This window comes from Dermochelys coriacea, chromosome 5, assembly GCF_009764565.3.
Source record: "Dermochelys coriacea isolate rDerCor1 chromosome 5, rDerCor1.pri.v4, whole genome shotgun sequence".
Taxonomy (NCBI): domain Eukaryota; kingdom Metazoa; phylum Chordata; order Testudines; family Dermochelyidae; genus Dermochelys; species Dermochelys coriacea.
Genome location: NC_050072.1, coordinates 29,330,363 through 29,345,126, shown reverse-complemented (window position 1 = coordinate 29,345,126; position 14,764 = coordinate 29,330,363). Strand labels below are relative to the sequence as shown.

Genomic DNA, 14,764 nt, shown 5'->3' with positions numbered 1-14,764 from the left:
CGCCACCCTCGCATCTTGTCCTCCGCGGCTTGCCTTGCCCAGCATTTCCCCCTCTGCATTTCCCCAAGCAGTGGCTCGCCTCTACCAGGCCAGCATCTGCCCCCTTTGCAGTCCCACCTCCTCAGTATCTCCCCCCCACCCCTCAAGCTCTCCCCTTGAACGTCCCATCTCTGGCATCCCACCCAGCTCCCGGGGCTGCATCACACAACCCCAGGACCCGGCCGGAGCAGCCGCCTGGGAAACGCGCCTCAGAACCCCACCGGCGCGCGAGGCCCGGTGCACCCTGGGAAGGCGAACATTTGCGCCTCCGGAAGGCGATAAGTGGCTGGCGTCCGGCCGCCGCTCCACTTCCGTGTTTTAGTGCGGGCGGGCGCTGCGCGTTTGCTCCTCCCCCCAAGCCGCTGTAGCGCTCTGGGCTATCACTATGCGCAGACTCGGCTCCTGGCTCAAGATGGCGGCGGCGGACAAACAGAAACATGAACACGGGCGGGTGAAGATCGGGCACTACATCCTGGGCGACACGCTAGGCGTAGGCACCTTCGGCAAAGTCAAGGGTAAGAGCCGGAGGATCCCCCCCCCCTCCCCGAGGGGGCCGGGGAAGCTGCTGCCCTTTCCCCTCGGGGCGGGGAGAGCCGCAAGGTCTGGCCTGCGGGAGCTGGGGCTGTTCACCCCACCCGCCGGCTTGAGGGAGCTGGGTCCTTCTCGTCTCCTGCCCTGTATGCCCGCCGCCGCAGCCTGGCGCGCAGGCGCCTCTCCCTCCCCACTCCCGCTCCCCTCCGGCCTCAGCCTCCCCGGTGAGCGCCGCCGCGCTGGGTCCCCTGCGCCTGAGCAGGCGGAGCCCGCGCCGTGCCTGAGGCGTACGCCCGGCGGGCCTGGCTGCCATGCGGCCTGGGCACGTACTTTGCATAATGACAGGTTTCAGAGTAGCAGCCGTGTTAGTCCGTATTCGCAAAAAGAACAGGAGGACTTGTGGCACCTTAGAGACTAACCCATTTATTAGAGCATAAGCTTTCGTGAGCGACAGCTCACTTCCTCGGATGCATTTGGTGCATTTTTTTCCACCAAGTGCATCCGATGAAGTGGGCTGTAGCTCACGAAAGCTTATGCTCTAATAAATGGGTTAGTCTCTAAGGTGCCACAAGTCCTCCTGTTCTTTTTGGGCACGTACTGAGCAGCTCGGGCGCCTTGCTCGGCTTCGCTTGTGGCGGGGCCCTCCCGGAGTCCGCGGTTTGCTCCCGACACGTGCCTGCCTTTATCCTAACGGTGCTGCCGCAGCGCGCAGCCCTGGAGCCCGGTTATCTGCCGGGCAGCAACTGCACCTTTCGGCCAAGCACTGCCCATCCTGAGAGACCGGACTCTCTCCTCCGCTGGCACTAGCGAGGGTGATACAGGCGATCAGGGCTGCGTTTGATCATGTGCACTAATCACAGTGAACTCCCCGCGGATTAGGATTTTCTCGGTTTCAGGCAGGATAATGGGGTCGATGAATCATCGGGTTTGGTATGGCAATTCCTGCTTTTTTAACGTGGTCCGGAAGTTTAATCCAGAAACCAGCGAGGTAGGCTGGTAAAGCAAAACGGAGCAAAGACTCTGTTGCATCCGAGGAAGTGAGCTGTAGCTCACGAAAGCTTATGCTCTAATAAATTTGTTAGTCTCTAAGGTGCCACAAGTCCTCCTTTTCTTTTTGCGAATACAGACTAACACGGCTGCTACGCTGAAACAGAGCAAAAACTGTTAACCTGAAGTTCCTGGAACTTCTGCTCCCAGTGGAAGGACAGATAGCTGTGTCAGGGACAGCTCTTGCGTGCAGGGGTGATATTTCATTGGGACATCTGTGGAAGGTGGACACCTGTGAGACTGGCATTTCAGTTAGGCCTCAGTTAAACGTCTAGGTTCCAGCTTCAGTAATGTAGTTACAGCATGGAAAAATAATGAAATCAGTGCAATGCTTTTTGAAATCATCTTCAGTAGACAGTGGTGTGGAAATGGCCTCTGCTGTGTTGTAAGCATTTGCGGGAAACTAAATTGAATTTGCTGATTTTGACAGTAGGTGGGACCTACTGTCTTAGAACAAAAAGTAACCATTGTTTAGAAGAGGAATAGCTTTTTTTTCCAATTAAAAAAACCCAACTACTTACTTGCTGAAATTCAGTATCACAACTTCAGTTAAGAGTGACTGCAACCACACTTGCATTTAGAATATTCTGATTTATGCAATAAAAAGTTAACATTAATTTAGTCTTTGTACTTTAATTTTGTGATATTGCCACCAAAGGACTTAAAATGAAACTTCGACAAAGTAAAGTGCTGCATAAAAAGTCATGTTCAGCAGCTTTGTAAGGCAGGAAGTTTCCCCGGTTTATAAATGGGGGAACAGCTGCATAGAAAAGTTTTGATGTACCCTAATTCGTTGTATGGCCTTGGGTATTTCTACACAGCAAATAAATCACAATAGTAGTGAAGATGTGGTAACATGGGCTAGCAACCAAACTAGTACCTCAGATCCCTGTGGTATTATACTTGGGCAGCTAATCTGCACAGAAATTTGTGCTGCCACTTCCTCGCTATTATTGCTACCTGGGTTACTAGATTAAAATGTGTAGATATGCCTGTCTGTGCTACAGTCACACCTTCACCTTCATATGCTACGTAGTCATACCCTTCATGACATAGCCAATATTAGAACTCTGAGATTAGGACTTTCTGTGCAGAATCCACTAGACCCCAACATCCTCAATATCTTAAAATGTGAGAGTCCTGTTCATATATTGTGGATGTGTAAATTAAAAATTACCCCTCACAGCTGAGTTTGATGAGATGATAGCTTCCCTCGGTTTAATGGAAGGATGGGGCTAAGCCAGCAAATAAGTCTAAGATTCTGGACCCAAAGGAATGGAATACTTTTTTGTTTTAAACCAGGCCTGACTAGTTTAGTTTGTGTTTGGCTTCTAATTTGTGGGTGAGGGGATCTTTCAAGGAGGGAAGATTCTTGAATGAGATTCTATGTTCATATGCACATGGCTTGGTTTGCACTCGAAAAAATACTGTGTTGGAAAATATTAGCCAGCATGATAAACCCTATTTTGAGGACAGGATGGATGAGGACAAGCTTTTTTTTTTTTTTTTCTTTTTTTAAAATGTCAGCTGGCTTCGTCTCCTTGGGGGTAACCCATGACTATCTATCAAAACTTTAAGCACAGCTTGATCTTGTCTGCACCGGATGTTGTCATATCTAACATCATGTTAATCCGTTTTCTAACGTGACACAGTTCCCAGTATAGATGTGGCATAGATGGCAAGAATGAATGCAGGGAGCTTGCTGCTGTTCTTGCCACTGAGAAATCTGTAAAGGGAGCATGCTGTTGCCACATCCAAAGGAAAATCCAGCACCTAGCAGTCCATCAGGCCTTGTTCCTTACCACTATCCGTTCCTTCTCCTTGAATCCATCTGCCCAAAAGCAGCATGAGGATTTTGGTCCATATAATCTCAGCAGCCCTAGACCTGAGAGTATCTGGACTTGTGAAAGGGGTGGAGTTTTCTTCACCTATGAATATTGCGGTTATGGTAGTGATATCCTGTAAAGCTGCTGTGCACCACAACAGAGCCAAACCCTAGCCAGAATGTGCCTCATCCAGAAAATGGTCATGGGGTTGGAAAAACAAGGTTAAACTAAACTCCAAAAAATTGATTGGAAGACAAGAAAATAACGTTCTGCAGTAGTTAAGCCATTATGATCCATAACATAAAATAAAAATATATACCTGCAGTTAATAAAAAGAAATCCAAAAACTGAAGTGCCTACTATGTGGAGTTACTCTTATTAAATTAAAATTCTGTGTTTATGAACTAATCACTGCCCCTTTCAAAAGTCTTTTTAGACACTATGAAACCTTGAAGTCAGATGTATGAAACATTCAGGCACTGTTTTAATTTAAAATAGGAATGTTCCTCTTCGTATTGACTGTTGGATTGCTGCTGTTTGGAATTTCAGTGTACCACTTTAAATGAGATCATTGCAAAGAAATATGGAATCACTGTAAGAAGGTGTTCTCTCCAAGAGGGGTTGGAAAACTTAACTGTCATTATGACATTTCTTAATTTTGCTTATTCTTCATTGCTTGTTCATTATCTGAAGCAAACATGTATCCCTTTATTAACTACCTCTTTTGTATCTTTCCTATACAAATTATAGTGCTTGATTATCTGGGGGGAAAAGGGTAGGGAGAAGATGACGCTTTCATGAACGGAGTTTGGTTACATCACTCCAACCTGCACCCAGTATCTGTACTGAACTGTTCCTTTTGCACAGGGCTTTGGAGTGGAGCGCGGAGCTGCAGGTTTTTGCCTGGAGCTGGAGCGGACCCAGAGCACAGCTCCAAAGCCCTGCTTTTGCATATAAAAATTGTCACTTTATAGTAGCAAATCTCCCCTGGTTGGCCTGCAGCCGTCAGTGATTTCCTCTGCCTTACTCCCCCCACCGCTGGTTCACTTCGCTGTTTGGTTCTGTCATTCTGTCTCATGCTGTGTCTCCATTTTGGTGTCCTCAACAAATCTGATCATAGTTGAATATACATTAAAGCCCCTGATGAGGACCTAAATTATGCACTGTGTGGAGAGGTTTTATGGAACCCCCAAATCTGCACTTGGCTTCAACAAACAGAAATAATTTACTTCTTGAAAATGGATACTTTGTTATATTGATAAAGGCAGCCCCAAGTGGCAGCTTGAGAGCCACTGTGCTAGGCAAAAAGAAAAGGAGTACTAGTGGCACCTTAGAGACTAACAAATTTATTTGAGCATAAGCTTTCGTGAGCTACAGCTCACTTCATCGGATGTATTTGGTGGAAAATACAGTGGGGAGATTTATATACACACAGAGAGAACATGAAACAATGCTTTTATTATACACACTGTAAGGAGAGTGGTCACTTAAGATGAGCCATCACCAGCAGCAGGGGGGGGAAAGGAAGAAAACCTTTCATGGTGACAAGCAAGGTAGGCTATTTCCAGCAGTTAACAAGAACATCTGAGGAACAGTGGGGGGTGGGGTGGGGGGGAGAAATACCATGGGGAAATAGTTTTACTTTGTGTAATGACTCATCCATTCCCAGTCTCTATTCAAGCCTAAGTTAATTGTATCCAGTTTGCAAATTAATTCCAATTCAGCAGTCTCTCATTGGAGTCTGTTTCTGACTTTTTTTTGTTGAAGGATAGCCACCCTCAGGTCTGTAATCGAGTGACCAGAGAGAGACTGAAGTGTTCTCCAACTGGTTTTTGAATGTTATAATTCTTGACGTCTGATTTGTGTGCATTTATTCTTTTACGTTGAGACTGTCCAGTTTGGCCAATGTACATGGCAGAGGGGCATTGCTGGCACATGATGGCATATATCACCTTGGTAGATGCGCAGGTGAACGAGCCTCTGATAGTGTGGCTGATGTGATGTGGCTTTGTTGCCCGTTGCCAACTCTGTCCACATATCTATTCAGGGGACACCATCATAGGGCCTAATCACATCAGCCACACTACTGCAGTCTGGGCTAAACCTGTTTCCTAAAAATTTCCACATTGGCATTTGAGTTTTTGTTAGCATGGCTTATGAGGCTTGATAAATTGTGATGCAAATTTTTGCAGATGAACACTAGCAAATGTTTGCTACTGACTTTAGCCATAAGTAGAGATGATCCATCAATATAGTTGCTGATCTTGCAGCTTAAAAAAAAAAAAACAAACCAAGCTATTACTGATGCACTTGACAGCTTAGTACATGTTTGATTCTGTTTTGCCTATGATTTAAAATGTTTTTTAGGGCTGATAAAATAATTCTAGCTTTGAAGAGTATAAAGTTCAGCTAGGGCTACATCTAAGCTATACACCACTTCTGGGGTCATGTAGTTTGTGTAGCTACATGGCGCAGTGAAGAGCACAGTGCATCCACACTGTGTGTAGGCTACATGTTTCAGTGAGGAAAGAGGTCAGCAGCTCCCTCTGCCAAAGCCTTTCACTGTACCTTCCCTCCGTGCTCTGGAGGCTTTCTTCATGGTGGGAAAGGACTCCAATGACAAGGAAAGGCACTGCTAACATTTCCCCTCACACACTTCTGCTGGAGTCTTTTGCTAAATGGTGGTGAACAGTTCCGGCTGGCAGGGAGCTGCTAGGGTCTTCCCACCCTGTCTCTTCCCTTTTCCCACTGCTGGAATCTTTCTCAGGGAAAAACTCCATCAGCAGGACACTACATTGCTAAAAATAGCCGTGTGGACAGGGAAGCATGTCTTAGGCTATGGGCAAGTAGAGAGCCATGTAGGGTATGTACATGTACATACCAACACCATCAGACATATCTTTACTTGACTAAGACATGCCTCACTGTCTACACTGCTGTTTACGTAGGTGTTAACGGGGGCTACATGGAAAGGTATACTACATGCTCCCAAAAGAAGCATGAGGTGTAGAGACACGCAAAATGGGACTTCGTTGGGTTGTTGCCTAAGTGACTACCCATAGAATCAATTCAGGAGATGCCATTTAAATAAGTGGCCCATCCTCAGTTGCTTTTTAGAGGTTGGGGGTAAGTGAAATCGTGACTTCCCTGGACCTCTGCAAGTAAATGGCTGGTCCTGCAAAGTCTCAGTGATGGACATAAACATCTGTACAGTTGAAGGTGCCCACAATAGCTGGAGTTACTAAGTTAAATGGAAAATGTTAAGCATGTAGATGGAATCAGAATTTTGAGTCTAGGAAAGTAAAATACATTTGTTAGTCTCTAAGGTACCACAAGTACTCCTTTTCTTTTTGTAAAATTGTATTGTGAACCTAATTGTTCTCTTCATTTCCCTTCAAGGAAACTATATATTTAGTATGACTTATCTTTTTAAATCCAGTCACATGAATAATGTGTCCAGTTCTGGTGCCTACAATTCAGGAAGGATGTTGATAAATTGGAAAGGGTTCAGAGGAAAGCCACAAGAATGATTAAAGGATTAGAAAACATAATGATTGAGCTCCTTGAAACTATCCATTTACCTTACCAAAGAGAAGGATTAGGGGTGACTTGATTAGTCTATTAGTGTCTACATGGGCAACAAATATTTAATATTGGTCTCTTCAGTATAACAGAGAAGGTATACTTAATATGATCCAATAGCTGGAAGTTGAAGCTAGACAAATTCAAATGGTAATAAGGTGTAAATTTTTAATGGTGAGAGTAATTAACCATTGGAACAATTTACCGAGGGTTGTGCTGAATTCTCCATCCTGATGATTTTTAAATTAAGATTGGATATTTTTCTGAAAGATATGATCTAGGAATTATTTTGTGGAAGTTCTATGTCCTGTGTTAGATAAATGGGTCAGATTAAATGATCACAATGGTTCCTTCTGGCCTTGGAATCTATGAATCTGTGAAAACTCATTTTCACTTTTTTGCATTTTAGGTTGAGAACCAGGGATCTTTTAAAGGGTCAGTGTGTGCCAGCCTTTATTTTAGAACCGCCAGCTCTTTTGGTACTCGGATCCCAGGCACAGGATGCCATCTTCCATTTCTCTTGCCTTCTATTTCTATGATCAAAGCATATAAATACTGTGCAGAACAGTCCCCTCAGCATGTCTTGGTGCATGCATACAATTGTTAAAGCTTCTAGCCTCCATAGTTCGAATGGCACATTAACCTGAGAAGAAAATGCTTTCTGAAGCAGCTCTTGTCTGGGAGGACTAATGGGTATATTGCAACTAGTATCCTTTTTTTTTTTTTTTTTTTTTTTTTAAAGGATACTGAAAGTAAGTGAAACTTTGATCTTGTTATCAGTGGAAAGTGTTTCCATTTAAGAGAATTCTGTTCCATTACATGCTTGTTCTTACTCAGTATGTCTTGAATAACTTTAAAAAAGAAAATATTTCACCTGCTTCTTTTCACTTTCCTACAGAAATCTAGATGATATTTTGAGCTCCGAGGTCTGTCTTTTAATTCATCTCAAAAACTGGATCTGTAAAATAACCAACAATCTGTCACCAATGAGTCTGGTCTATTTTGCCTGTATCGGTTGCCTTGAACTACTCATGCCAGAACCCCTTGCAACATTTTGGGTTGAGGACAGGAAGTACCTTAGTAAATTAGCTTAATTTAAAACCATGGCAATCTTGCTCTTGGAAATAGTAAACAACTATTTCATTTTACTGTTCATAGGTGCTGGAACTAGGGGTGATGGGGATGCAGATGAGCCCCTGGCTTGAAGTGGTTTCATCATATACAGGGTTTACAGTTTGTTTCAGTGGCTCTCACACCCCCACTATACAAATTGTTCCAGCACCTCTGTTACTGTTTGTCGTTTAGTTTATCGATAGTACACAATCTTGTGTTTTCCACTAACAAGAAAGGAAGATCAATTACAAAAATTGAGTCTTTACTGAGATACATGGATAGAAAAATGTATCTCCCTTACAGATTGAAAACTGCACAACCAGGTGAAGGAATGGATTTTTTTAGTCGGCGAAGTTAAAGAATATTTCTGTTCACAATTCAGATTCAGCAGTATACATTTTGGGATACATTTTGAGCCCTGAACATTCTGTTAGAGCCAGTCCCTTACAGTAGCATTTCTGAATTTTCCTTTCACAGGGTAGGTAACTTTATAGCCAAACAAAATATTATGTTCATAATGGAAAACATTGGGTGTGTAACTGTTCTGGTGATAGTGAGTTTTCCAAATGTCATAAAACTTTACTATTGCCTAATTTCCTCTTTAGGATCCTCTTTTCAGTGAGATTTTGGTTCTTTGGATATCTACATTGAGTGTAAGAAACTTTGAAACAATGTTCTAACTCATAAAAAAGTTAAGTACCTTACAGTAGAAAGTTATTCAAGATGCTTCTGTCCATAAACATCTCCCTATAGGTGTGTGCGCACTCCTGGAGCCTCTTAACCAGCATTGTCCATTGGAGCTGCCCATGCACCCTATACACGCTCAGACCCCTGGGAATAGCCCCAATAGGAACTGGATTCCTTCACTAATACAGAAATCCAAGTAATGCCTTCATATCAGGAGGGAAAGAGGGCAGGTCATAGCATCCACATGGACAAAGACATCTCAAAGAACTGTTACAATATGTTAAGTAGTCTGTCTTTGAGTATTTGTCCACATGAATCCTATTGTGAGTGATTGGCATCCTTATTTTATCTGACTGTAGAAGAGCCTTGCCAAACTGGACATCTGATCTAGATGTTGTGACAGTGGATAGGGACTACTTGTATGAACTGGATTCCAGGTAGCCGTTCTACAAATATTTGGGAATAGGGATTCCTCTTTAACAAGCCACAGATATTGACTGGGCACTAGTGGAGTAAACCTTAACTCAAGATGGAATAGCAAGTTTGTTCGGAATAAGCCATCTTAATGCAGTCTGTAGCCCATTTTGAAAATCTCAGAGAAAACAGACTGACAGACTTGTTAACAAAAGCCACAGAAAGTCTAGTGACTTATGAAAATCTTCTTCTACAAAGGTAAAAGGGCATAGACCTACGTACATCTTGTGTATGGAATTTCTTCTCTGCAAGAGAATTATGTGGTTTAGGAGAAAACACTCTTAAGTGTATAAACTGGTTGGTATGAAACTTTTAAACTGTTTGGGGTAAGCATTTTGGTGCAGTTTGAGTGTAACTGTCTTTATGAAATGATATATTGCTACCCTACCATTAATGCATGAATTGCTTCCCACCTTCAAGTCAAGGTGTTAGCAACTAGGAACACTTCCTTAACAGAAAGGGAAAATAAAACTTGTTACCATTGGTGAAAATAGCTGGTCCATCAAATATGAGAGTACTGTATTCAAGTTCCAAGTGGGAAACGGTTCCTCATTTGGTGGCAACACATCAGTCGGGCCTCTTATAAATCTAGATACTGCACAGTGAGAAAAAATTGAGTGACCATTCACTGGTGGAGGATAAGCTGAAATAGCAGCCAGGTGGACCCTAACAGAACTAATTGAAAGCTCAACATGTCTTAATCGAAGATGGTTGATATAGGAGAGTCTGGGGTTTGTACATTATTCTGAATAGACCAAAGCAGAGAGAAACATTTCCTCTTTGCTTGATCTGGCTTTCTAATAAAGGGCTTTCTGCTTTGAATCCAAATCTTTTGTACAGCTGCCAACCATGATCTCTCCACAGAACTCAGGCTGCGAGATTCCGTGCTGTAGACTCTTGGTTGGATGAAGTACAGGGCCTTAGCTCTGGGAAATGATGCCTGGTAGATCTTGAAGTGGAAGAGGTGGATTGATTGGTAGATGTCTCAGGTTGGAATACCAGAACTGGCATATTCAGGCTGGGGCTATCAGTATCATCCAAGCCTTGTCTTGGTGAAGTTTTCTTAGAACTCTGGGGATTAATGGAATGGGAGGAAAGGCATAAAGCAGAGTGTTGTTCTTTTGGATCAGAAATCTATCTGCTATAGAACTCAGACTTGCTCCTCCCCAGGAGAAGAACATTTGATGCGTTACATTCATGTTGGTAGCAAGCAGGTCTATCAAAGGAAGACTCCCGCTTTTGGAGTACCTGATTCATAATCGGAACTGAACTTTGCAACTCCTATTTGTGGTATCTTTTTCTGATTTGGTGATCTGCCAAATTGTTTTGTGTCTCCAGAAGGTGAAGAGCCATTGGGTTGATCCAGTATAGTATGCTAGTCTCAGATATATTGCTGTATGACACAACAGTGATTATCTGCTTATGTGCTGCATAGCAATTGTATTATCTGACAGAATTTGAATGGTGGTGCTCTGAATGAGGGGCATAAATGTCTTGCAAGCTAGACTTAACTGCCCTGAAATACAGTACATTTTTATGCAGTTGAGACTCTGCTTGGGACCATATACCTTGTGTTTGGGGAGCTCTCCAAACTCATCTCAGGAATGTCTGTCACCAGAGTCTTTGAAGGGGGTGGTACATGAAACTGAACACCATGGCAGACACTTGGAGGAGCCATCCAATAAGGAGAGATGATAACACCTTGTGAGAACTTGTCTGTTTGGCTGATGAAATGTCCTCAGCCAAAAGTGAAGGGACCAGAGATGTAGCTGTGCATATAGTCATATAATTACAGGGTGCCATACAATGCAGCAGGCTGAGACAAATCCTTAGTTGGGGGAGACTGAATGTGATCAATGATGTGATTTATGTTGGAAAAAATTGGAAGAAGGAACACTCTTGCTGACCTGGAATCTAGGATCGCTGTTATGAGTTCTATGGATTGAGCAGGAATGAGGTAGACTTGACTTGGTTGATCCTGAGGCCTACCATGGAAAGTAGTAGAGGAACTGTGCAAAATCCTTGTTGACCTGACCTATGATCAGCCATATGTTTGAATAAGAAGACAAGACCTCTGTACTTAACAAATACCTGACCCTAATAGGAACTTATTTAGGGCTCAACGCCCTTGGAGCTGTTGACAGGCTGAAGGGAAGTACTCTGAACTGAAGATGAAATCTGACTGTGAATCCTAGATACTTCCTGTGTGCTAGATGAATTGACAATGGAAATACGAGTCTTGCAAGTTGAGAGTTGCAAATCAATTTGTGGGAAGGGATTATGAAGGAAAGGATGACCATCCAAAACTTGAAATGACAGATTTAAAATTGGCCACCATCCACCTTTCTTTTTCAGCATGAGGAAGTAGTAGGAATGGAAACGATTGCTGAGAAACTCTGGTGGTGCTTCCTTTATTACACCTAATCAAAGTGTCTTTCTCTACATTCAATAGAGTATTGAGAAGTTTCCTAAAGAGGTATGGGGATGTGGAGCTGTCAGAGACTGAAATTCTTTCTGTGCAACTTCAAAGACCCATTGGTGGTAGGTAATTGCAGCCTATATACCTGGAAAAAACAAAAAAACCAGGAATCAAAGGGAGGAAAGAAGGGGTGTAAAGATCGTCTGTGATTGGTCATGATGAAGAGTGTATAGACACAAAGGAATTCTTTTTCTGGAAATGAGGTCTCTTTCTAGGAAAAATCACTGAGGATACAGGTATAAGGAAGACTGAGGCCTCTGCCTTTGTTTTCTCTCCTTAGATGGCATAGATAGAGCCAGAAACTGGAATTATTCAGTATGTGCAGTATCATCAGTTTTAAAATTAAACGTCATGGCACACAAAAGGCAGATCTTCACTCGTGGCTTAAACCTCTTTTGGACTTCCTTATGACTGCATCCAGAATGGTCTTCTCATAGTGACCATTGATCTGGTTGCAGTGTTGGAGGTACTCGGTGAGACCTGCAAAACGGTTATTGCCACTGATGGACCTTCTGAAAGAAATTTCTCTGATAGCTGCAAAACTGTCCCATGGTATGTAATCGTACTTGACCAGTAAGTATTGGTAAATGACTATATGAATCTGCAAACTAGCAGAAAAGTAAACTTTCCTCCCCATGGGATACATTTTTCTTGGGCTCCTTAGCCGAGATCTACAGTTGTAAAGTTTTGTTGTAAAAGTTCCCTATGCACTTGTTTCTGTCTCTGGGCATAACACACTACTTCACTCCAGGCATCCATACTCCAGCAAGATTCTTAGGCAGGAGAATGCCTGTCTTCTGGTTTCTCTCACCTGCAGGGCCCAGTATGGTAAGTATGCTCAGGTGCAGAATGTCAAATTTAGTCAATCTCTCCATAAAATTTCATGAAGATTTCAGAGGTGTTTGCCATTCTTTTAAGACGGCCCTGGAAGGTCCTGAAATTTTCTATAGTGGATGGACATGTAAGGAGTCATACCCTCATCAGGTGAGGAGGATGATATAAGCAGAGGCCCAGGTTGAGCCTCATATTCTTCCACAAGGTCTCCCTCTTCACTAAGAGGTTTGTGGTCTCCAGTTTGTAGTGATTCCTAATGGACAGATTGAGGTTCCCAAGCAGTACTTTTAGGAAGGAGGCAGTTTTACTCTTGGACCTTGAAGTAGAATAAGGAATAGGCAGTAGAGGCAATGGGATTCTGAGATTAATAGGGCTGGGTCAGTTTCCCATAAAGGAAGAACATAGAGTGCCACAATGGAGGGAACTATGGAGTGAAAGACCTCTCCGGAGCATGAAGCTTGTGCTGAGGAAAACTTCTGACAGGAGCACTCCCATGAAATAATCTGTGGTAAGGCAAATGCCTCATAGACACTCTTATAATTAGGATCAGAGGATGCTGAAAAGTAAAGCTCCTCTAATGGAACCAGAAAAGTCTCTGATTTTTAAAGCCTGCAAGGGAGCTACCTATACTGATGAGACTGGACAGGGAGGGATTTTTATCTTTGGTACCTCTAGGTTCCCAGACCAACAGAACCTTGGACACATAAGGGATGTCCAACAATGAAGACTATGGTTCATCAGTGATCATAATGTCCACTTGAGATGTAAATGCAGCTTTAGTAGATAAAGGCAAAACTGGGACCGTCAGTACTGAAGTAGGTTTCAGAGTAGCAGCCGTGTTAGTCTGTATTCGCAAAAAGAAAAGGAGTACTTGTGGCACCTTAGAGACTAACAAATTTATTAGAGCATAAGCTTTCGTGAGCTACAGCTCTCGGAAGAAGTCTTGTCAGACTGCGGTGCTGATAACTGAGGCCGATTGTGCAGATGACAATGTTGTCATGGAGGTGACGCTGATCACCGATGAAGCAAAACAAAAGGTAAGAGATGCGATCTCTCAGTCTTAGGCTCTCTGCGCCAATGTCATTTCGAAGGGGCTGATTTTCGTACATGAGCATGATAAACATTTCTTCTCTTCTTGGCTTGGTTCTAAGCTCCACCTGGAGATCTGTGATCTTTCCTGTTGTAGGCAGCAGAAGCTACTGCCTGACCCAAGGAGGGATGGTGAATGAACTCTGTTTCCCAGCAGCCTGAGGTTTCTTGACTAGCAGATTTTATTTTCTGGAGTGACATCTGTGTAGTTGGGGCACTTGAAGCTGGTTTCCCAGCAGACAACAGCTGCTCCTTTGAATCAGACACACTGCATAGATTTCAGAGTAGCAGCCCTGTTAGTCTGTATTCGCAAAAAGAAAAGGAGTACTTGTGGCACCTTAGAGACTAACAAATTTATTAGAGCATAAGCTTTCGTGAGCTACAGCTCACTTCATCGGATGCATTTGGTGGAAAAAACAGAGGAGAGATTTATATATACACACACACACACACACACACACAGAGAACATGAAACAATGGGTTTATCATACACACTGTAAGGAGAGTGATCACTTAAGATAAGCCATCACCAGCAGCAGGGGGGGGAAAGGAGGAAAACCTTTCATGGTGACAAGCAAGGTAGGCTAATTCCAGCAGTTAACAAGAATATCAGAGGAACAGTGGGGGGTGGGGTGGGAGGGAGAAATACCATGGGGAAATAGTTTTACTTTGTGTAATGACTCATCCATTCCCAGTCTCTATTCAAGCCTAAGTTAATTGTATCCAGTTTGCAAATTAATTCCAATTCAGCAGTCTCTCATTGGAGTCTGTTTTTGAAGCTTTTTTGTTGAAGAATAGCCACTCTTAGGTCTGTGATCGAGTGACCAGAGAGATTGAAGTGTTCTCCAACTGGTTTTTGAATGTTATAATTCTTGACGTCTGATTTGTGTCCATTCATTCTTTTACCTAGAGACTGTCCAGTTTGGCCAATGTACATGGCAGAGGGGCATTGCTTGCATCTGATGGCATATATCACATTGGTAGATGCGCAGGTGAACGAGCCTCTGATAGTGTGGCTGATGTGATTAGGCCCTATGATGGTATCCCCTGAATAGATATGTGG

At 43.3% G+C, this 14,764-nt stretch overlaps 1 protein-coding gene across 4 annotated transcripts in view; it reads left to right on the top strand.

Annotated features, from left to right (window-relative positions):
* Nucleotides 1-348: 348 nt before the first annotated feature.
* The window catches only part of PRKAA1 (protein kinase AMP-activated catalytic subunit alpha 1), a 37,027-nt gene continuing 22,611 nt past the window's right edge, over nucleotides 349-14,764 (top strand). For 3 of the 4 annotated variants that reach the window (XM_038402531.2, XM_038402527.2, XM_038402526.2), the window contains exon 1: nucleotides 460-554. Coding sequence is in view for 1 of the 4 variants with exons in the window: in XM_038402525.2 (XP_038258453.1) it covers nucleotides 425-554 (130 nt within the window). In the remaining 3 variants the exon portion in view is untranslated. Of the gene's footprint in view, nucleotides 555-14,764 lie in introns of all 4 variants that reach the window. The other variant, XM_038402525.2, reaches the window with a different exon arrangement.